The sequence below is a fragment of the Ahaetulla prasina genome, chromosome 1 (genome assembly GCF_028640845.1).
Source record: "Ahaetulla prasina isolate Xishuangbanna chromosome 1, ASM2864084v1, whole genome shotgun sequence".
NCBI classification, from domain to species: Eukaryota; Metazoa; Chordata; class Lepidosauria; order Squamata; family Colubridae; genus Ahaetulla; species Ahaetulla prasina.
In genome coordinates this window covers 819,272-840,539 of record NC_080539.1, presented here as the reverse complement: position 1 = coordinate 840,539, position 21,268 = coordinate 819,272, and the positions used below count along the sequence as shown (strand labels likewise).

Sequence of the window (21,268 nt, the reverse complement as noted above, 5' to 3'; positions counted from 1 at the left end):
ATAGCACAGAATACAGATGGCAGATATTTGTCGGCTGCGACGACTGAAGTGTAGTTTCTACTTCTTGGGGGGGGAAATGTGCTGGAAGGAAAGAGAGGAAGGGGATAACTAGCAGCAGGAGGAGGGACTCAGTGCCAGCAGCAACGGGGGCATCATTGGACCCCCAAAAAAGGTCCAGGTTAGGGACTGATTGCCCTGGAGAAAAATCTATGAGGTCACAAACAGCCAATGTGGACCTGATGGCCCATCTTCAAACAGACAAACATTTGGCAACAATGGGGAGGTTGTCAGTGGAGTTATGAAAGCAACTCCCAGCTGCTACAAGCCAAAGGGGGGAGGGGAGGAGGGGAATTTGTGGGCTTAAACAGGCTGGGTTTAAAAGGGAATTGCACACACACACACACACAAAGAGGGTCAAGCCCCTGGTTTGCAACCATGGCTCTTTCTGCTGCCCCGCTCTAACATCTGCCAGTGTCGTGTCCCACTCCTCCGCTGACGGCCGGGTCAGGGAAATCCGAATCAGGCTTGCCTCTGCAGCTCTGCCCAAAGTCCTAGCAAAGTCCTCAGAGCAGGCAGGAGACCAGTAAGTGGCTTCAGCAAGATAAGTTCGACTTTGCCTGACTCAGAGACTGCCAGAAAGCAGATCCTTTATATAGGCCATGGGGTGTGGCTCCATGACTCAGCACTCATTAAGGCCTGCCCCTCCCTTCCTTCTGTTGCCTCCGCCTATCCAATCTTCTGATGCGAGGATCACTCCAATCAGCTGTTGGTAATAAACCCTCCTCAGGCTCACATGCTGTGGAGGAGGGGGAGGGGTCTAGCTGCTCCGTTTGCCTGGGCATGGAGCCAGGGCTGGGGCCGGGGGATGCTCCCTCCTCTGCAGCCTGCTTGGGCATGGAGCCAGGGCTGGGGCCGGGAGGTGCCTCCTCCTCTGCAGCTTGTCTGGGCATGGAGCCAGAACTGGGGCCGGGAGGCATACATTCCTCCGTGTTCGGGAGCAGATAAGCAGACCCCGGCTGCGGTGAGAGCGGACAAGACACAACAGCCAGGCTTCTGCCATGCTGGTTAAGGGAATGTGTGACGTTCAGCCACGTGGCCCCACATTTGGCCTACAACCCACCTGGGCAGGGGGGCAATTCATCTTCTCATGGGGCCACTGGAGCTGTTGTGGAGGGCCGAACTAATATGGCTGTGAAGATGCCCAGAAACGCACACACGCACACCTGTACATTACAGGAGATTCTCTAATTGCAACTTCATAAAATGAGATAAACTTCAATGTCTTACTTAGGAACAGAAATTTGGAGCTCAGTTGTGGTCATAAGTCGAGGACTACCTTAGAACAGTTCATTTAGTGACTGTTTGAACCAGAAAAAAGGGACTTATGACCATTTTTGACACCTACGACCGTTGCAGCAACCCCCATGGTCACATGTTCAAAATTCAGCCACGATAACTGACTCATATTTATGACGGGCGTAATGTCCAGGGGTCGCATGATCATCTTTTGCGACCTTCTGACCAGCAAGATTAATAGGGGAGCCAACAGGGGAGTTTCCCTTAACAACTGTGTTACTAACTTAATGACTGCAGTGATACACTTAATGACTGTGTCATGAAAGGTGGCAAAATGGGACAAAACTCACTTAACAACTGTCTTACTTAGCAACATAAATTCTGGGCTCAATTGTGGTCATAGGTGGAGGACTAGAATAAAAGCAATCCATAAGGCCTGGGCAGGGATGTGGTTGGGAAAATACCCAGGTCTGTAGTTGGGCTTTGAGACCCCTCCCAACTCTGTGCGGAGACTATGATGAAGAGGGGCAGGAGGGCTGGGGGTCTCAAGGCAGCTGAGCCTTGGTTGGCTGGCGTCTGCCAGCAAGGACCTGGGAAGGATGTGTCGGCTAGTCTAGTGAAGAGAAGGACCAGGGGAGACAGGAGAGCATCTTCCAATATTTGAGGGGCTGCCCCAGAGAGGAGGAAGGGGGTCAACCTGTTTTCTAAAGCACCCGAAGGCCAGACAAGAAAGAACGGATGGAAACTGATCCATAAGGAGGAATTTTCTGAAAGTGAGAACCATCAACCAGTGGAACAGAAGTTGCCTTCGGAAGTTGTGGGAGCTTCATCCCTGGAGGCTTTCAAGGAGAGACTGGACTGCCCTCGGTCAGAAATGGTGTAGGGGCTCCTGCTTGGGCAGGGGGTTGGACTAGATGATCTACAAGGTCCCTTCCAACTCTGTTAATCTGTATCGGTATCTGGGATCATCACAGCGGGAAGAAGCGATGGGCTCATCAGGTGGAGCAATGGCCCAAGACTAACCAAACCAGTTCCAAAGCTGATACCAACTTGCCCGTGGGTTTTGGAGCAGGCTTCTGCAACCTCGTTGCCCTGCAAAACCCTTACTTTCATGGCCCATAATCCCCAGCCTGTATAGTCCTGGCCTGCCCCACTCCCCTGGAATTGCAGAAGTTGAATCCAAGGGAATTCAGGAGACCCCAGACTGAAGAAGGCCATGCAGGGCAAAATGGCCATTCATCAAAAGGCTTTGATAACTTCCTCACCCCACAGCTGAGAAGCCCAGGTCAAGGCACCCAAAGGCAGGAGAAGAAGCAACAGAGGGAAACTAATCAAGGAGAGAGCCAGTCTAGAGCTAAGGAGGAATTTCCTGATGGTTAGAACAATTAACCGGTGGAACTACCTGCTACCAGAAGCTGTGGGTGCTCCAACACTGGAGGTTTTGAAGAAGAGACTGGACAGAGATTTGTCTGGGGTGGTATAGGGTAAAAGTGTCCGGCCTTGGCAACTTTAAGACTGGTGGACTTCGACTTCCACAATTCTGGGAGTCAAAGTCCACCAGTCTTAAAGTTCCAAGGTTGGACATTCCTGATAGGGGCAGAGGGTTGGACTAGAAGACCTCCAAGCTCCCTTCCAACTCTATGATTCTGTCTAATCTGGATTCCCACCAAAACCAGGCCTCTGGCTGGGTTGGCTGAGAAGGAACTGGGCACAGGGGTACCAAGTCTTTTCCTGGACCCCCAAGATGGCCCAGGCTGCCATCTTCACTTCTGCCCTTACCTGGTGGAAGGGGTGGGAGGCGCAGTACTCTGGTGGTCCGTGAGGCTGGCAGCAGAAGGGGCTGGGCTGCTCCTTCAGCCTGGCATCTGCCTCCTGTGGGGAAGAGAATGTGGGGGTGGGTGCTTGAGGTCTCCCCACTGCACTGGTCAGGGAGTTGGGGAAATGGATGCCCATTCCAGACCTGCAAGGGCCCTGGAACATGGAGAAAACCTACCCTGCTTTTTGGACTCCGTCCTCCATCATCCACTGCCCAAGGGTTATTTGCTACCACTATTCCATGTGGCTCTGAGGGTCCTTCAACCCAGAAGGGGCACAGAGATCGATGCCCACCTACCCTTTCTTGTAGGACTGTCTGACACAATGAGCATAACTTTGCAGGAAGTCCTCAACTTACAACCATTCATTTAGTGTCCGTTTGAAGTTACACCACCACTGAAAAAGGGACTTAGGACCATTTTTCACACTTACGACCGTTGCAGCGTCGCCCACGGACACCTGATAAAAATTCGGAAGCTTGGTAACTCTCTCATATTTATGACGGATACAATGTCCCGGGGTCACGTGATCCCCTTTCAAATTTCTGTCGCTAAATGAGACAGTTGTTAAGTGAGTTCTGCTGCATTTGATGACCTTTCTTGCCACGGTTGTTAAGTGAATCTCTGCAGTTCTTAAGTTAGTAACCTGGTTGTTGAGTGAATCTGGCTTCCTGCTTGGCAGAAGGTTGCAAAAGTGGATCACATGACCCCAGGAACACTGCAACCGTCATAAATATGAGTCGTGACTGTGGGGGGATGTTGTAACAGCTGTAAGTGTGAAAAACGGTCATACGTCAATTTTTTTCAGTGCCGTTGTAACTTTGAATGGTCACTAAATGAACTGTTGTAAGTCGAGGACGTATATGGGAGTAAGAATAAAGCATTCAGGAAAGCATAAGAAAATGTCATGTAACACTCCAAAAAACTTGGAATAATAACTTATGGAATAAGGATGGAATAAGGAGGCAGGGGGTCAGACTAGAAGACCTCTGAGGTCCCTTCCAACCCTAGGATTCTTGAATTCATGCAAGGAACTTCCTAAAAAGACTAGGAAACTTCTCCAGGCTCCTGCCCGCTCTCAGGTTCAGCAGTTGGGGCACAGGAGGGGGGAGGTCTTCTGGAGGGGGGTGTAGAGAGAGACCCTGGCTGGGGGACCAGGAAGTTGAGCTGCAGGCTGCTGGGACTACTAAGAACCAAGCCCATCATCCCCAGCGCTGGCTTTCAGCCGGACATCCAGATTCCAGAGGACTCACCAGGGCCCGCTGGATGTGGGGCTCCTGCCCCAGACGGCCGTACTGCATGCCGTTGCTCCAGGCCGGGTCGGGGCCGAGGTGGGGCAGCGGTGGGGGATAGGTGCCCGGCAGCCCCGCCGTCTCCTCGAAGCCCTCCTGGGCAGCGGCGGGGAAGGGCTCCTCCGGCACCTGCCGCTGGTACGGATGGAAGGGGGTCCGCAGGGCGCTCTTGGGGAAGCGGCCGCGGGGGGCGCCCTCCTCGTAGGCCGAGCGCCGGAATTTCTCGCCCGACGACGGGACCTTGTAAGCGGCCATCTCCCGGGGAAGGGGCTGCTGCCCCGCTGGGAAGCGGGCGAAGAGCTGCTCGGGACAGGGGGGAGAAGCGCCGCAGCTGGGTGGCGATCCAGGAGGGTTTCGGTCCGGCCGGCCCTGTCCATCGGGAGGCTGACAGTGGAAGGCTGGATGCTCCTGTCGAGAGGAAGAGCCACAGTGGGGTGTGATGGACCCCCTGGGAAGGAGAAGAGAAGAGAAGAGAAGAGAAGAGAAGAGAAGAGCAGAGCAGAGCAGAGCGTAGCGTAGTGTAGCTTAGCTTAGCATAGTTTAGCATAGCATAGCATAGCATAGCATAGCATAGCATAGCATAGCATAGCATAGCATAGCATAGCATAGCATAGCATAGCATAGCATAGCATAGAATAGACAGAGTTGGACGGGACCTTGGAGGTCTTCTAGTCCACCCCCCTGCTCAAGCAGGAGAGTTTATGTCATTTCAGACTAATGGCTGCCAATCTCTTCTTAAAAACTTATTTTAAACGAACTTGGAACTCAAAGGACAAGCCCTCTATCCTTTGGTGGAGCCCCCCCCTCCGAAAGGATCCAGGTCAATATCTGGGACATGGAGGCAGGCAGAGACCCTCCCTGGCTCAGCAGAAGCCCACCTCAATCACTCCTCGGATGGCCAGTCCCCTTTAGAACAGCGGGGGGGGGGGCTTCTGCCTGTTGACCAAGGCACAATCCAGCTGTCCCCACCTCTGCTGGCTCCTCTTGCCTGCCAGTCCCCTTTCTGCCATGGGGCTGCAGAACAGGAGGGCACAAGTGTTGGTGGGTGGGCAGCTGGGGGAACCTTGCAGGGTCTCAATCTGGGACCACCAACACCCCTGGTTCCCAGAGAGGAGCAGCCTCTCCCAGCCCCCTCCCCAACTACAGGAGCCCCCTCTCCCTCTCCAGCTCAGATGAAGAACGGGATGGGGGCTGCAAGCCCCTCCCTCCCTCCATCCCTGGGCTGTCTGGAAAGGTGGCCAAGCAGTGATCCTCACCTGCCGGGCGGGGGACCCTGACTCTTCACAGGCCTGCATTCGGTCACCGCATGGGCTGCTCTCCAGGGGATCCAGAGAAGGAAACTTGATCCTAGCTTGATCCTGGAGCAAGGAAACCATTGCCGAACTCAGCCGGGAATCTGTGGCAATGAAAAAACAGATTGGGATCCAGGAAGGAAATTCGATTTGGGGGGCAAAGAGAGGAAGGGGCTTTTGAAGGGGCCAGAGCAAGGCCCTTCCAGGCAAAATGCCTCTGGCTTTGACCACTAGGCTCAGCTCAGCTGACTGGACGCCCCCATCTACGAGCCAGGGTGGCGCAGAGGTTAGAGAGCAGCACTGCAGGCTCCTTCAAATCCCACCAGACTCGAGGTCGACTCCGCCTTCCATCCTTCCGAGGTGGGTAAAATGAGGACCCAGATTGTTGGGGGCCAACAGGCTGACTCTAAACCGCGGAGAGAAGGCTGTCAAAGCACTATGATTGCTGTGGCTCAGTCTCTCTCCATCCTCTCACCAAGCCTCTGGCAAAGCGACTGCCCAGAGCTCCTCCTTGACGGAGATGAGGGACGTCTAAATATATATAAATAAAATAAAAGAGAAGCCCCCTCCCCCAATTCGCCACCCTCGTGGGGAGGGCTGAGTGCCACGGAGGGCAGCAGGAAGGAAAGAAGTCCGGAAATGATAGGTAGCGATGGGGGTGTCGCAGGGAGGGGGTCAGAAGGCAACAGCTGAGAGACTTTGAGTTCTAATCCTGTCCTAGGCATGGCATGCTGGCTGGGGAATTCTGGGAGTTGAAGTCCACGGTTGAAGAAACGCTGACTTATAGGAGGCCACTGTTCTAGGGCATAAAAAAAACCATAAAAGAAATCCCCTATGGAAGCCCCCCTCCCCAAGGGGGCATTCCCCCCTCGGATTTCCATCCTTCATCTGGGCCGGGACTTCCCGCCTCCCCTCTAACACCTGGAGAAACGTAGGCCCGGGAAGAGAAGCGTGTTTCGAGGGGGGAGCGTGAGCCCTCCGCAAGTGTCCGAGGGGCACAGCGGAGAAGACACGAAATAGTCCTGGGGCTCCGCTCGCTGCTGCTCCCCTGGGCGCTTTTGTAGTTCAAAAGGTGAGGATCGAGTCGGAAACCACGCGCCAAGCCCCCCGAAAGAGAGCCGTGGGAGGGGGCGCATTCCAAACCCGCAGGGACTGCGCGCAGCTGCTTGGCGGAGCTGGCGGCGGTGGGTGAGCACACGCTTCCACTTGCCGGGGGATGTGTGGGGTCTCGGCCCTGGATCCAGCTCCTGCCAACAAGGCTGGCGGGGATGAAAAGCGGCTCCCCCCCCCCGCCCCGTTTTCTCGGCAGGCAGTTGCAAGGGAGCCGAGCTCACCTGGTGGACCAGCTGGGCTAATCCAGCCCTAGGAACATAAACCGGGTAAAGGTGTGCGGCGAGGACCGATTTGGGGACACCTGTCTGCGAACCGGGGGGGGGGGACAGCGATCAAAGAGAGCGGGCGATCAGTCGATTTCTCCGCGAATTGGGGCTTCCCCCTCTACTTGTCCGGGAAGGAGATAAAACGCGAGCGCATCTGCAGAAACCGCTTTGCTATCCCGGAGGAGACGCCGCGGCGAACTGTCTCCTACTCTGGGCATCGGAAAAACGGGAAGGGTTCGTGGGTTGAGCGGGAGCGGGCGAGCTCCAAGCCCCAGAAAGAGAGGCGGGATGGGGCTCCGTGGCTTCGGCTCAAAGCCACCGGGTGTCGCTTGAAAGTCAGATTCGGCGGCCTAATTATTTCATCAATAAAATTAAATTTCAAAAGCTAAGCGGGTTTCGCGCCGAGGTCTCTTCCACCCCAGACAGGAATCCTTCGGTGACTGAGGGCAGCCGGGATCGGACCTAGGTTCGGAGAGGGCGGGTGGACGGGGCAGCCCCTGGCCCGGCGCTCAGAGACCGCCGGCGGTGCAGCAGAGTCGCCCCTCCGCTTCCCGGGGCTTCAATGCGGCTCCCTGCGCTTAGGGGGCTTCCCCGCCTCCCAGGGACCTAGATGCCCCGTTGCCCCCGCAGCACCTGGGAGGCGGCGCCGGGGTGGGTAAGGTGAGCCTCTGCTAACCCCGCCTCGGCCGACGGTTTAGACAGGACCCCCCCCCCCGCTTTTCCTTCCCACCCCGGAGGAGAGATGAGTTCCCGGGGTTCCCCAGGGGTTCCTTAAGCGCCGGGCGGGGTTGCTGCCTCCCTGCCCCGCAACCGATGCGCGACCATCTCTGTCCCGGCAGCCGAGGTCTGCCGCCCTTCTCCCGGGCTCAGCGTGGCTTGACGGGCGGGGACCGGCCTGGCTGGCGCCGGGCCTCGACCACAAGAACCCGCCGCCCGGGTTGCTCGCTCGCCCGGCCTTCGGGGTGCAGGAGCGTTCCGTTCCCGCTGCCGGGTGCCCAAGGCTGGCATACCTGGAAGTGGTGGGTAATGCCCTACAGTCTCCCCAGCTGTCCAGGATCCCTGCGCTGCGGCCCGCGGGACCCAGCTTGGCGCACGCTTCTCCCCTTCCAGCCCCCCCTCCCCGCGCCCCACACCTAGAATATTGCATCCAGTTTTAGTCACCACACCATGAAAAAGACGTTGAGACTCTAGAAAAAATGTAGAGAAGAGCAACCAGGATGATGAGGGGACTGGAGGCTAAAACATATGAAGAACGGTTGCAGAAACTGGGCATAGCTAGTCTAGTGAAGAGAAGGACCAGGGGAGACATGAGAGCATCTTCCAATAGTTGAGGGGCTGCCACAGAGAGGAGAAGCTATTTTCCAGACACCTGAAAGCCAGACAAGGGACAATGGATGGAAATTGACCAAGGAGAGATTCAACCTGGAAATGAGAAGGAACTTTCTGACAGTGAGAACAATCAACCCATGGAACAGAAGTTGCCTTCAGAAGTTGTGGGAGCTTCATCACTGGAGGCCCTCAAGAAGAGATGAGACTGCCATCTGTCAGAAATGGTGTGGGGTCTCCTGCTTGGATGGGGTGGGGGTTGGGGGTTGGACTAGATGACCGTCAAGGTCCCTTCCAACTCTCTTATTCTGTTATTCTGGTTGCTTCCTGTAGTGAAGTCCTAAGCCCTGTTAGAGAATAGTAATGTTCACACAACAAGATCCTGAATTAACTTCTGAAACAAATTTGGGGCACTGGAACTGCAGCCCCTGAAGCCGTGGAAGGCCACTGGCCCTGCCCCCATCTATTCTCTGCCTCCCATGTCCCAGCTGATCCGGAGGAAATGGGGATTTTGCGGGTAACCTTCCCCTGCCATGCCCACCAAGCCACACCCACAGAACTGGTAGTAAAAAAATTTGAAACCCACCACTGATGAAAAGGGAAACATTTTTGAGGGAAAAATAAACAAGAAAGTCCAGTTGACTTTTGGGGGGAAAAATCACCTTTGGAACAACCATAAGAACTTGGAGGGTGGAGACGTTCCATAGACATCCTAGAGAGAAAATAGCTGGTCTGATTTCTAACTGCCATTCGGTTTCCAGGACCTCTCCTGCTCTCGCGTCTGGCAGAATATAGCAGAATTGGCACCTTAAAGGTCTTCTAGTCCAACCCCCTGCACAGGCATATACCATTCCAGACAAATGGATGTCCAATCTCGTCTTAAAAACTGCCGGTGTTGGAACATTCACAACAAATGGAGCCAAGTTGGGCATTATTTATCCTTGATCCCTCCCCTTCCAAGAGTTAGAAGGGACCTTAGAGGTCTTCTAGTCCAATCCTCTGCTTGACCAGCAGACCTTGTTCCAGGGCTGTCCAATCTTGGGACTTTTAAGACTCGTGGACCCAGGTGGGGGTGAGGAGATGTCTGTCCAGGTGTTTTTTGCTAAAATGAGCAGGCAGTGAGTGGGTGGCCCCTGAAGGCCCGGCCTTCTGACTCAGCCCTGGGATGCTTCTCTGGAACAGGATCTGGTCACCCAACTCTTCCTGTGGAGATGCCCCAAGCAAAGGACTGGCTTTGAAAGTGAGGTTTGGTCCTGCAGGGGTGGGTGTGTCCTCTGGAGGCAGCCCCACCCACACCGTCTTCTGCAGAATAAGGAGGCCACCAGCTGCTGGGGCTGCTGCCCAGAATGGCACAGCCAGGAGAGGGCCACGCCTGGGCGCTATCTGGGCCCCAGATCTGCATACCTCAGGGAAAACCTCTGCCCAGCTGTTGCACTGCAGCATCCTTTCTCATTCCTCTGAGGTCTCCACTGGACAGCTGCTCTGATCCCCACCACCTCCTTTGCCACGTGAGCACCACAGAGGGCCTTGACCACCAGGACAGGCTTGGAAGAAAACCACCAAAACTCACTCCATCTTCCCCACTAAGACCAGACATCTGGAGGGCCCAGCTGCAGATGGCCAGGCCAGTTTTGAACGGGAGGTTTTTGTGGGATATGGGCAGGGAGGAGGCAGGCAGGGAGCATCATACAGAATAACAGAGTGGGAAGGAACCCTGGAGGTCTTCTAGTCCAACCCCCTGCTCAAGCAGGAGACCCTATATCAGGGATGTCCATCCTTGGACCTTTAAGATGAGGACTTTAACTCCCGGAAGCTGTGCTGGCTGAGGAATTCTGGGACTTGAAGTCCACAAGTCTTAAAGTTCTCAAGGTTAGAGTTAGGTCAACCTCCAATGACGGAGCACCTACAACGTCTGGAGACAAGCCGTTCCACTGATTAATTATGCTTAATTCTACATTTAAACAGCCCCCAAATACCAGAGAACCAGGACAGAATCAACTCAGTTTTTTAGTCGCAACCAATCAGAAGACCCCTGGACGACCCCCATTCCAGCTGCATCTTCTGCCTCTCTGGTTACCCCCCAGAACCAGAAGCCCCCTGAGATCAAAGCCATCGTGACCCCCAGGGTGACCTTAAGAAATTCCTAATTGTGGTGAGTGAGCAAGGGAAGGCCCTGTAAGACTGGCCTAGGCAGCCCTCTGCACCCTTTGGTGCAGTGGGCATCTCTGCCAAAGCATCACTGCCCCAGAAGTGGCCTTCAGAGTGGAAGAGAACGGAAGGTTTATGCAGATTCTCAACCATTCCAGGTCATGGTTGTCCCAAAGGTGCTTCTCCAGAAGGCAACTGGACTTCCTTGGTTTTTCCTGGAAACCCTTTTGTTTCTCACCCAAGAATTGAAAAACATTCCAATGTTTGAGGGGATGTCACAGGCAAGAGGGGGTCAACTTACTCTCCAAAGCCCCTGAGAGTAGGAAAAGAAGCAACCGAGGGAAGCTAACCAAGGAAAGAACCAACCTGGAACTAAGGAGAAATTTCCAGACAGTGAGGACAATTAATCAGTGGAACAGCTTGCCACCAGAAGTTGTGGGTGCTCCAAGACTGGAAGTTTTTAAGAAGAGACTGGACAGCTGTTGTCTTGTCTGTTGGTATAGTTTTTCCTGCCTGAGCAGGGGGTTGGACTGGAAGACCTCCAGGGTCCCTTCCAGCTCTATCCTGATCAATCGATTGAGAATTGAAATGTTTTCAAAGGAAAAATACCCAAGAAACTCCAGTTGCCTTTTGGAGGAAGCGCCTCTGGGACAAGAGAAGGGAAGGTATTCAGGGACAGACCTAGCAGGGGTCTCTCCTTGACCTCTTGGGTTGGGGGTGGTTGGGTCTTGCTTCTTTGCAGGGGGGCTCCTGGGTGTGGCCGAGGGGGGAGGCCAGTGGGCAGCCCTGGTCTGCAGGGGGTCAGGTTCCATGCAAAGCGGGAGAGAGCCAGTAGGGAAGAACTGGGGTTTTGTTCCTACTCACCAGTCAATTTCTAGGGTTGCTCTGGAGCTGACCCCACCGTAAACCCAGTGCCTTCAGCGTCCCAATAAACAGGGCAAGGAGAGACCTGGCCAGACCTGGTCCAGGGCTGCCCTGAGGGGGTCTCCAGCCAGGACACCCCCTGCCCCACAGCCGCCGTGGGTGCCGTTGTTTTTCTGCACGGCCGTAGCTGCTGGGCTGATGCCATGTTCCTCCTTTCACGAGGAAGGCGTGTGGGTGACCCGCCCAGATGGTTTCTGTTCCTGGCTTGTTTCTGGCTGGGCGTGGGGCCTTCGCTGCCTCCTCTGGGGAGCCCCACCCGTGGCCACTCCTTCCCTCCCACTGGGATTCGCCCACAAGGAGCTTTGTAATTACCTTCATTTGATCTGTGGGGCGGATTTGGGAACTTTATGGGCAAGGAGCTGAGTAGGTAGAAATGGACGGCTGATTCAGGGAGCAGCAGACGGGGGGGGGGGATGGGGGCGGCTGGGGGGGTGCCCAGCTAGGAAGGCTGAGCCTTGCAGGTAGGGAAGGCTTGAGTGTAGGAAGGACAGGGAACCTTTGAGCATGTGCAGAATGCTTCTCTCCCTCTCCCTGCTACAAGTAGGTAACCCAAGCACCCACCGAACATGAAATTATGAGTTGGGCCTTCCAGCTGGGTTTGACTAAAGACATTGCTACTGATGGAGAATATTTGCAGCTCAGGGTGGAAATGAGGGCTCCTTGGTGCTCTCTGAGCTTGGTGGGTTTCTTGCAGGTGTTTCATTGCCCAAACTCGGTAACATCATCAGTGCTAGAAGGGAGTGGGAGTTGCAAAGAGGAGGAGGAGGAGGAGGAGGAGGACAACAACAACGACTTTGGGGTCCTTGGTGGTCTCTGGGCTTGGTTGTTTTCTTGCAGACATTTCATGACCCAACTAGGTAACATCATCAGTGCTAGAAAGGAGGGAGGTTTGCAGCAATGACTTTGGGGTCCTTGGTCCTCTCAGCTTGGTTATTTTACTACAGTCATTTCATGACCCAAACTAGGTAACATCGTCAGGGCTGGTCCAAGGACCCAGGACCCCAACTTACTACTTAAGGGTGTCCCAATTGCCCCATAAGCCCCTGCCTTGGGGGCGGGAGGGGGGCAGAAGCTTATCTGAAAGGCTCTGTTGATCCTTTGTCCCACAGGTAAAGACCCGTTTTGCCTAATAAGAGAACCTCAAATCCCTTCAGAGATCTGCGGTGGGGAGGGGAAGGCTACCCTCCCCCCTCTGCTGAGACTGGCAGGAGCATGCGGGGGGGGAGGGGCTGCTTCAGAGGACAAGGAAGTCCCTCGCTCATCTCATGGGTCCACAGACTTTGGTCCTCCATCAATCTTTCTGACTGGCACCCACCATAAGCACCACTTCCCTGGACCTCCAGTTCTACTTCCCATCTCTGTCTCACAGAACCAACCCCCAACCCCCGTGCCCCCTGATTCCTGGATGTGTGGCCAGAAGAACAAGGGAGGAGCCCAGAGTCTGGGCTCTGGTGGGTTACAGCAGCATCCTGGTCCAAAGCACTCCAAGACCCACAGGCTCTCAGGTCACCCTCATATGGGTAGCACCTTTTAGCCCTTGCAGCTGTGACACAGAGGACTTGCACGTCCCCAGGCCACTGGGGCCAGCTGTGGCACATGCCCAGATCCACATTTGGGGAAACGAGGGGGGAGGGGCAGAGCAGCAGAGCAGGAGTGGGAGGGAATCTCAGCCAGCCAGGAACAAAAAGTAATCCAGTGGATCCACAGGAGGAGGGCAGCTGGGGCAGGGGGCTGAAGACCAGATGGTGCCACTACTTGATGCCAGACCTGGGGTGCCAGCCAAGCATTTGGGAAGATACTTCCAAGGCCGATTCTTGCCCTTCTAATCCGAATTCTTTTCTTCGTGTCCATGCTAAGTTTTCGTTCTCAGTACACGAGGATGGGTAGGACGTTCTGAGCACAGGGGAGACCCCCTTCTTTGAAGGCCAGTGGGGCACCCCTCCAATAGGCTGTGGGGAAGGGGTGCTCAGCTTAGGAAGAAGCTGCAGCTGCATCTTCTGATTGTCTGGACTTTGCCATGTTGTGAGTTTTTGTGCTATTGACACTTTTCTGCGCCCTGTTTTCTTAGGAGCCCCCAGCATACAAACCAGCTCCTTCCTCCTGGATTCAAGCATCGATGCCCAATTATCTTCCCTCTTTCTGGCTGGGATAAAATATGCCACTTTCTAGCTTTCTTTAGTCAAAGCTCCAGTTTCCCCAGGAGAGATAAATGGCTGTGAGAATTGGACCAGAAGGAAATCCGAGTGCCAAAGAACGGATGCTTTTGAATTGGGGTCCTGGAGAAAATGCCTGAGCCTCCCTGGGACCACAAAGAGATCCAATCAGTTGATCCCAAAGGAAACCAACCCTGATTGTCCTTTGGAAGGACAGATCCTGAAGCTGAAGCTCAAATGCTTTGGCCACCAACTGAGAAGGGAGGGCTCCTTGGAGAAGACCCCGAGGCTGGGAACGAGGGAAGGCAAAAGCAGAAGGGGAGGGCAGGGGAGGATATATAGAATAGAAAATGGAATGGAAGAGAAGAGAAGAGAAAAGAGAAGAGAAAAGAAGAGAAGAGAAGAGAAGAGGAGAGAAGAGAAGAGAAGAGAAGAGAAGAGAAGAGAAGAGAAGAGAAGAGAAGAGAAGAGAATGATAGGAGAGGAGAGGAGAGGAGAGGAGAGAATGATAGGAGAGGAGAGGAGAGGAGAGGAGAGGAGAGAATGATAGGAGAGGAGAGGAGAGGAGAGGAGAGAAGAGAAGAGAAGAGAAGAGAAGAGAAGAGAAGAGAAGAGAAGAGAAGAGAAGAGAAGAGAAGGAGAGGAGAGGAGAGGAGAGGAGAGGAGAGGAAAAGGAAGACCAGACCAGACAAGACCTTGGAGGTCTTCTAGTCCAACCCCTGCTCAAGCAGGAGACCTTATCCCATTTCAGACACATGGCTGTTCAGTTTCTTCTTAAAAGCCTCTAGTGTTGGAGCACCCACATCTGGTGGCAAGCTGTTCCACTGGTTAACTGTTCTCACTGTCAGGGAAATTCTCCTTAGTTCTAGGTTGCTTCTCTCCTTGATTAGCTTCCATCCGTGGTTGGACAATGTCATGAAACCATGGCTTTGGGCAAAGGGGGACAAGGGACCCCGGCATGCTGGGGTCCATGGGGCCACAAGGACTTGGAGATGACTTAGTGACCGAACAAGCTGGTCCCACGGTCGCCACTGTCTCTGATTGCAGTCAAGGCTTCCAGGACACGCAAAGAGGAGAGCCGGTCTTGGAGGACGTGTCCTGGCATCCCCCAAAGCATCTCAGGAGGGGCCCCTCCCTTCTCCTCTTGCATACCTGGTTCCGCAGGTGGAAGAAGACAAAACTCACCAAGTGTCGGTCCGGCACGCACCATTAGCAAGGAACAAGACCTCGGCACAGGGAAGGTTGGCAACCGGTTGAGGGATGAAGCAAAGCCAGAGGAAGGTGTCCGCCCCAGCAGGGTCACTGCCAGGGTGCGCTTGTCGTGCAAACGGTTCAGTTGCACGGAACAGACACTGGTGATGCTTTTCAGTGGTGCGTGGGGCCCCACTCCCTTCCAGCCCCATTTCCATGGCTCCTGCCTTCCGTCTCCCTACAGAGCACCTGGCCTAGGAATCCCTTTCCAGCAGGGAAGCTGAAGCCACCGCAGATCTGGTCACCAAAGGCCGGGGGTCCCTTCTGGTGCAGAGGGGCCTTTCGTCTCTGACCCGGTCTGGAGCAGCATAGAAAGGGGCACCCTGGAATCAGAACCACGGAGCCAGAGGGGACCTTGGGGGTCTTCTTGTCCAATCCCCTCCTTGAGCAGGAACCCCCATGCCAGGGCTGTCCAACCTTGGAACTTGAAGACTTGTGGATCTCAATTCCCAGAATTCCCCAGTCTGACTGGCTGACTGTCCGGGGAATTCTGGCAGTTAAAATCCACAAGACTTAAAAGTTGTCAAAGTCGGACACCTTCACCTTTCCCATTCCAGACAAACGGCCATCCAGTTTCTTCTCAAATACCTCCAGTGTTGAGGCAACTTCTGTTCCACCGGTTAATTGTTCTCCCTGTCAGGAAATTCCTCCTTAGTTCCAGGTTGCTTCTTTCCTTGATCAGTTTCCATCCGTTGTTTCTTCTCCTGGTGCTTTGGAGAATAGATAGAAGAACCCCTCTTCTTTAGGGCAGCCCCCCCCCCGATATTGGGAATGTTTGCCCTGATCCTCCTCATTGACCTTCTCGGAGCCGGTTCTGGTCTCCCTGGGTCCTGCTTGAACTGGACATGGTTGTCCAGGAAAGACGGGAGTGGAATTGCCCTGGAGATGTTGCTGGGGAGGGACCCTCCTGTTATGCCTGCCAGGGAAGCCCCTGCTCCTTCGGCCTCAGTTTCTCCCGGGGAGGAATGGAAGGAGAGAAGGGCCCCAACGCCAGGGATGGCAGGAGCTGGAAGCCTGGCCGGCCGGGTGAGTAAGCCAAAGCAGGCTTCCTCCCTTCGGAGAGTGGCTGGAGGGAAAGTGGTGGCTTCAAAGCTTTATTTTCTTCTTGTTTTAATGAGGGAAACACCTCTGCTGCCGCCGCCATCATGCCATCAACAGGGGACTGGTGCAGGGAGCTTTCTTGGCCATGGGACACCCCTGGGCACTCCAGAGCTGCAGGAGAGCTGACCTGCAGAGTCGTGCCAAGGTTCTGCAAAGATAAAGTCCCTTTTGGGAGGTTGGTTGGGAGCATCAGAAACGATGGAGGGTCTGTTTCATTCTTGCCAAATTAGCCTTTGGGTCAGAATTTGTTGATGGGACCTTTCTTGTAGTTTAAAGTGGGGGGGGCTGTTCTCTGGTCCTGGCTTCTCCTGGGGCAGCCTAACTGAACTTCTCTGATTCTCACAGGTGGTGAACGGAGCCTGGTGCCCTGGAAGGAAAGGCTGGCACTTTTCCTGGGAGAACAGGTTCCTCCTTTCAAGTCCTGCCTGCCCCTCATGCAGGGCATGAGAGTGCTGCCAGGGCCTGCCTCAGCAAGCCTGAGGAACTGGCACTGATTGGCACCAGGAGGGCAGGAAGCCGAACTGCCACAGAGCAGAGTCAGTGGGGTGGTGGGAGTCACGCAGCCCCCTTGCTGGGTTCCCTTTCTCTATGTGGGGCATCTGGTTTTCTCTTGGCAGGCCTGCCCTAGAGCCCAGTGGGGGAGGGGGGGAGTCCAAGAGAGGACCCAGATTGTTGGGGGCAAAAGGCTGAGTCTGTAAACCACTTAGAGAGGGCTATGAAGCGGAATATAAATCTAAGTGCTATGGCTATGGCTATTTTTCGGGATGGGACAATTTCCATCTATTCAGCACTTTCCCTCCGCCTCCAACCAAGATCCCCTTTGGGTAAGTTGAGGCACGGGAGCAAAAGGGCTGCCTCCAGCAGAAAGGCTAATGAAGGCTTGGTGAAAGCTATGAAAATCATGGTCTGTTTTTGTGCATTGCAAGGTCAGATTTCCCGAAGGCAGGCTGGGAAAGACGGGCCCTTCTGTGCAGGAATAGCAAAGCCAGCAATCTGGTTTTCATCTGTGCCATGGATTTTGTGGGCACAGGATTCCCCTGGCACCTCCTGTAGTTGCCAGCCTCAGCAGGGCCTCCTCCTCCTCCTCCTTGCCACAAACCCCTCTCCTTTCTAACACTGATGACGTTACCTAGTTGGGTCATGAAATGTCTGCAATAAAATAAGCAAGCTGAGAGCACCAAGGACCCCCACAGTCCTCCCTGAAAATCTCCTTCCCTTCTAGTACTGATGATGTTACCTAGTCGGGTCGTGAAATGACTGCAAGAAAACCACCAAGCTCAAAGAGCACCAAGGACCTTACAGTCATTGTCCTCCCTCCTCCTCCTCCTCCTCCTCCTCCTCCCCTCCCTCCCCGCCCCTGAGGGTCTTTGAGTCTTGGGTGCAGGGATGGATGCTGGAGGCTCTGGGTCTGCTGAGCCTCTTGCACACCTTTTCTCTTGGATGGGAGCAGAGCGCCAGGGTCGTGGGGAGGGGGGGGCTGCTGGTTCCAGTCCAGCATCTGGGAAACTCCTACCTGAAGGCCCCCATCCAGTCAAAAGAGGCCCTGAAGGGCGAAGCATCCAGAGATCCCACCGGAGGAGACCCTGAAGTCAGAAAGCAGCAGGCACTTTGGGGCTCTTCTATCAAGACTCTCAAGAGGCCAGACTATCGCATCTCCCAAACTTTTCTGCCCCTTGACTTATGCGTGTCTGGAGGAGGAGGAGCTGAATTTACACTAGGACCCCCAAGTGCTGCGTGGACCAAGCCCCACCCTGATCCCACTGGCAGGCCCTGCACCCAGGCAAGGCCAGCTCTCCCCCAACGCCCAGTGGAGACGGCTGAGCCCAGGCCACAGAGACACACCTGTGCTTTGCCTGCCCCACCTGGCCCCACCTGTGAAGGGCCAAAGCAAAGCTCTCCCATCTCCACTCCACAAAGCCTTCTGTAGAACAGGACCCGCTCTCTGCCTGGACGGGTGACCAGAGCCGGGAAGCATCTCTGCAGCCCCTTCAGAAGCCGAGACCTGGGGGCAGGTGTCTATTCCCCTCCTCCAGGAAAATCCAGTTTGCCTACAGATAGGGCTCAATTCCACAAAAGAGGCCATCTTTTCATGACCTGCCGCCTTCCAGATTTGGGGGCACCTCCGCGCCCATCAAGCACTTTGAGAGGGCAGCAATGGAGGATGGGTCAGAGGAAGCTGTAACACTACCGGTAATCCTCAACTTATAACAATTCATTTAGTGGCCATTCAAAATTCCAACAGGACTGAAAGAGTGACATGACCACTTTTCATACTTAATGACCATTAAAACAACCCCTTTGGTCACGTGATCAAAATTTTCACACCCTTGGCAACTGACTCATATTTATGACGGTTGCAGCGTCCCCTGGGTCCCCTGGTCTCATTTTGCGACCTTCTGATGAGCCAAGTCAAGGGGGAAGCCGGATTCATTGAGCGACTAACTTAACAAGTGCAGGGATTCAATTAACAATGGTGGCAAGGTCGTAAAATGGGGCAAAGCTCACTTGACAACTGCCTCACTCAGTAATAAGAAATTTTGGGCACAATTCGAGGACTACCTGGAATAAGCCAGGCGGAAAATCCAAGGCCATTAAGGAAGGCGACTGGCTCTCTAGGAAGGAAATGCAGCTGCGGTTTCTCCCCTTTGAGGGAGTCTGGCATTTGCAGTCGGCAGGGCGTTTTGCCAGCGACACAAGGCAGGGGATTGGGTTACGCCTTCCCCCACCCCCCCACCCCGTCTTAATTTCACAAATGGTGACCCGCTTTCAACTTTTCCCCTCAAAGTAGCCTCTTGTCTGATGCTGACTCTGCCCGATTCCAAAGAACAGAATAAGAGAGTTGGAAGGGACCTTGGAAGTTGGAAGGTCTTCTAGGCCAACCCCCAGCTGGAGCAGGAGACCCTATATACCACCACTGTCCAACCTTGGAACTTTAAGACTTGTGGACTTCAACTGCCAGAATCCCTCAGCCAGTACAGCTGAAATCCACAAGTCTTAAACTTAAAGTTCCCAGGGTTGGGCGCTCTTACCCTATATCAGGGGTCCCCAACCCCTAGTCCACAGCAGGCCAGCAAGCAACCAGGCCACGCAAAGAAGCAAAGCCCCATCCACAGGACGCACAACACCCGCCCACCTCGTCCATGGAAAAAACTTTCTCCCTGGAACCCGTCCCTGGTGCCCAAAAGGTTGGGGGTGAGGCACTGCCCTCTACCGCTCCACTCTCTTCTTAGAAACACCAGTTTTGGAGCAGCCACGACTTCTGGAAGCAAAACAACACAACAAAGCAACTGCAAGGGTAGGTCTTCTCCACCTGAGGCTTTTCTCTGCTGCCTGGCCCCACTGCTGCTCCCCTCCCCCCCAGAGGATCAAACAGGAGTGGCTCTGCTCCTAGGGGCTCAAGCTCTGACGGTTTGGCCTGGCTGCAGAAGAGGCTTGCAAGCCTGACCGGTTCCTCTGCTTTGCATTTGGTTCAGACAGGAGCAGGCCGCTGTTCAAAGTGGGGAAATCTGCCCCCTCCCCACTCTGAGCAAAGCAGCCCAGCAAAGGGGGATGCCGCACGCACGCACATACCCACACATCCCTTTGGGGCTCCACCGACCGAGCCTGTGGCTAGATCCCTGCACAAGCGGGGCAGGGCAGCGGGAAAACGGACAAACCGCGGCGCTCAGAGTCAAATTCACGCGCGCTCTTTTGCGCTGCTGAGGTCGTTTCAGCCGCGGGCGCGCAGAAGCCGGTTCAAAGAAGGGATGTCCGAGTGCGCCCCGTCCGGAAAGACTGGGCTGGGGACGAAAACCGACCCTCGGGGCTCCACAGGGGCTTCTGGCGCGCTGCAACAGAAGAGATGCCCCCGCATCTTGGCGCTCGCTTGTGCCAGTCGGGCCGAGCTGCCACGCCTCTTCTCTGGGGGGCAAAGGCGAGGGAGGGAGGGAAGGAGGGGGCTCCAACCCCTTTCCTGGCTGGCGAGCGCTTCAGACGGCCCTCGGGCACCGCTCTTGACGTTCCCGGCAGACCCCCGCCTTTGCCCGCTGCCAGCAGGATTTTTGCCTGCGCTGCTGGCGGAACCCTGGACTCCTTGCTCCGCTTCCCGCCCGCCGCCGCCCGCCCTCTGCATGTCTGCCTGCCGGCTGCGGACTCCCGACCAGCAGCTCAGAGCCCGCGGGACTGTCCTCCCGAGACAGCGGCGTTGCTGCCGCTGCTGCTACCAATCCGCGCTGCTCAGGGCTGTCCGCTCCCACCGGGAGTTCCTGCGCTGCGCCCTCCGCGTCCAGGTCGGGGAAAGCCGGAGGGTCAAGCGGTGGCGTTGCCCTCTCTTGCCCGGTTCCCTCGCAGGGCCGCCTTCTCCCGCCCTGCGAGCCGCGGCGCCCCTTTCTCTCCTACCTGCCGTTGCAGCGGGAGGGCGGGGGTCCCGGTGCGGCGAATCAGGCGCGGAGGGGCCACGCGGGGCCGGGCAGCGGATGGAGGCTTGGTGCGCAGTGAGGACGCTGGCCAAGCGCTGCCTGCGCTTCCCATTCCGGGAGGCGGGCAGGCACCTGGCGAGGCAGGGCAGCCCTAATTAGGAGCTCCGCCGCGCCTCGGGCCATCCCGCGCCTAGGCGGGCCGCGAGAGGGAAGGCAGCGCGCAACGGTGACTAAGCGGCTGGGCGGGGGTCGCCGGCAATCCCCGAGCCTTGGGAGCAGTGGAGCTCCGCGGGGTGCCCAGATGTGGAGGCTTTGGAGAGAATCTGGACCTGGTCAGAGCTAAAAAGGGCCAGGCAGGCTAGTCAGGCCTTGGATGGAGCCACTGATTTCTTTCAGCAATTTGGACAGGTAGTCCTCGACTTACGGCCACAACCGAGCCCCTAATTTCTGTTGTTATCCCAGGTGGTTCTGCCTGACAGTTCTGTAAGTGCGTTCTGCCCCATTTTATAACCTTCCTTGCCACCGTTCTTAAGTAAATCACTGCAGTAGTAGCCATCATAAATGTGAGTCAGTTGCCCAGCTTGACCACGGGAATGCTGCAGCGGCTGTAGGCGTGGAAAACGGCCATAAGTCCCTTTTTTCAGTGCTGTTGTAACTTTGAATGGTCACTAAATGAACTGTTGTAAACCGAGGACTAACTGCTTGCTGCTGGCTTACCAGACTGGAGGCAGATTAGAACAGCATTCCAGCACCCAGATAGTCCTTTGCTCCCACCCACACACCCAGTCAAAGGCTCCCTTCTCCAAAGTTCTACACACAGGGCCATTGCCACCAATTTCCAACAGGTGAATGGGGAGGGGGGCTCCTCTGTTTCAGAGGAGGGGGCACTGCCTGT

General features: G+C 55.3%; 1 protein-coding gene across 2 annotated transcripts in view; it reads right to left on the bottom strand.

Annotated features, from left to right (window-relative positions):
• Positions 1-20,491, bottom strand: part of FOXN1 (forkhead box N1) — a 40,350-nt gene extending 19,859 nt beyond the window's left edge. The window contains exons 1-4 of one of the 2 annotated variants that reach the window (XM_058164247.1): positions 20,354-20,491; positions 5,659-5,798; positions 4,364-4,810; positions 3,076-3,168 (exon numbers count right to left, since the gene is read on the bottom strand). In XM_058164247.1, the coding sequence (XP_058020230.1) occupies positions 3,076-3,168; positions 4,364-4,810; positions 5,659-5,778 (660 nt within the window). In that variant the 5' untranslated portion in view covers positions 5,779-5,798; positions 20,354-20,491. Of the gene's footprint in view, positions 1-3,075; positions 3,169-4,363; positions 4,811-5,658; positions 5,799-11,411; positions 11,580-20,353 lie in introns of those variants that run through there. The other variant, XM_058164249.1, reaches the window with a different exon arrangement.
• Positions 20,492-21,268: the final 777 nt, after the last annotated feature.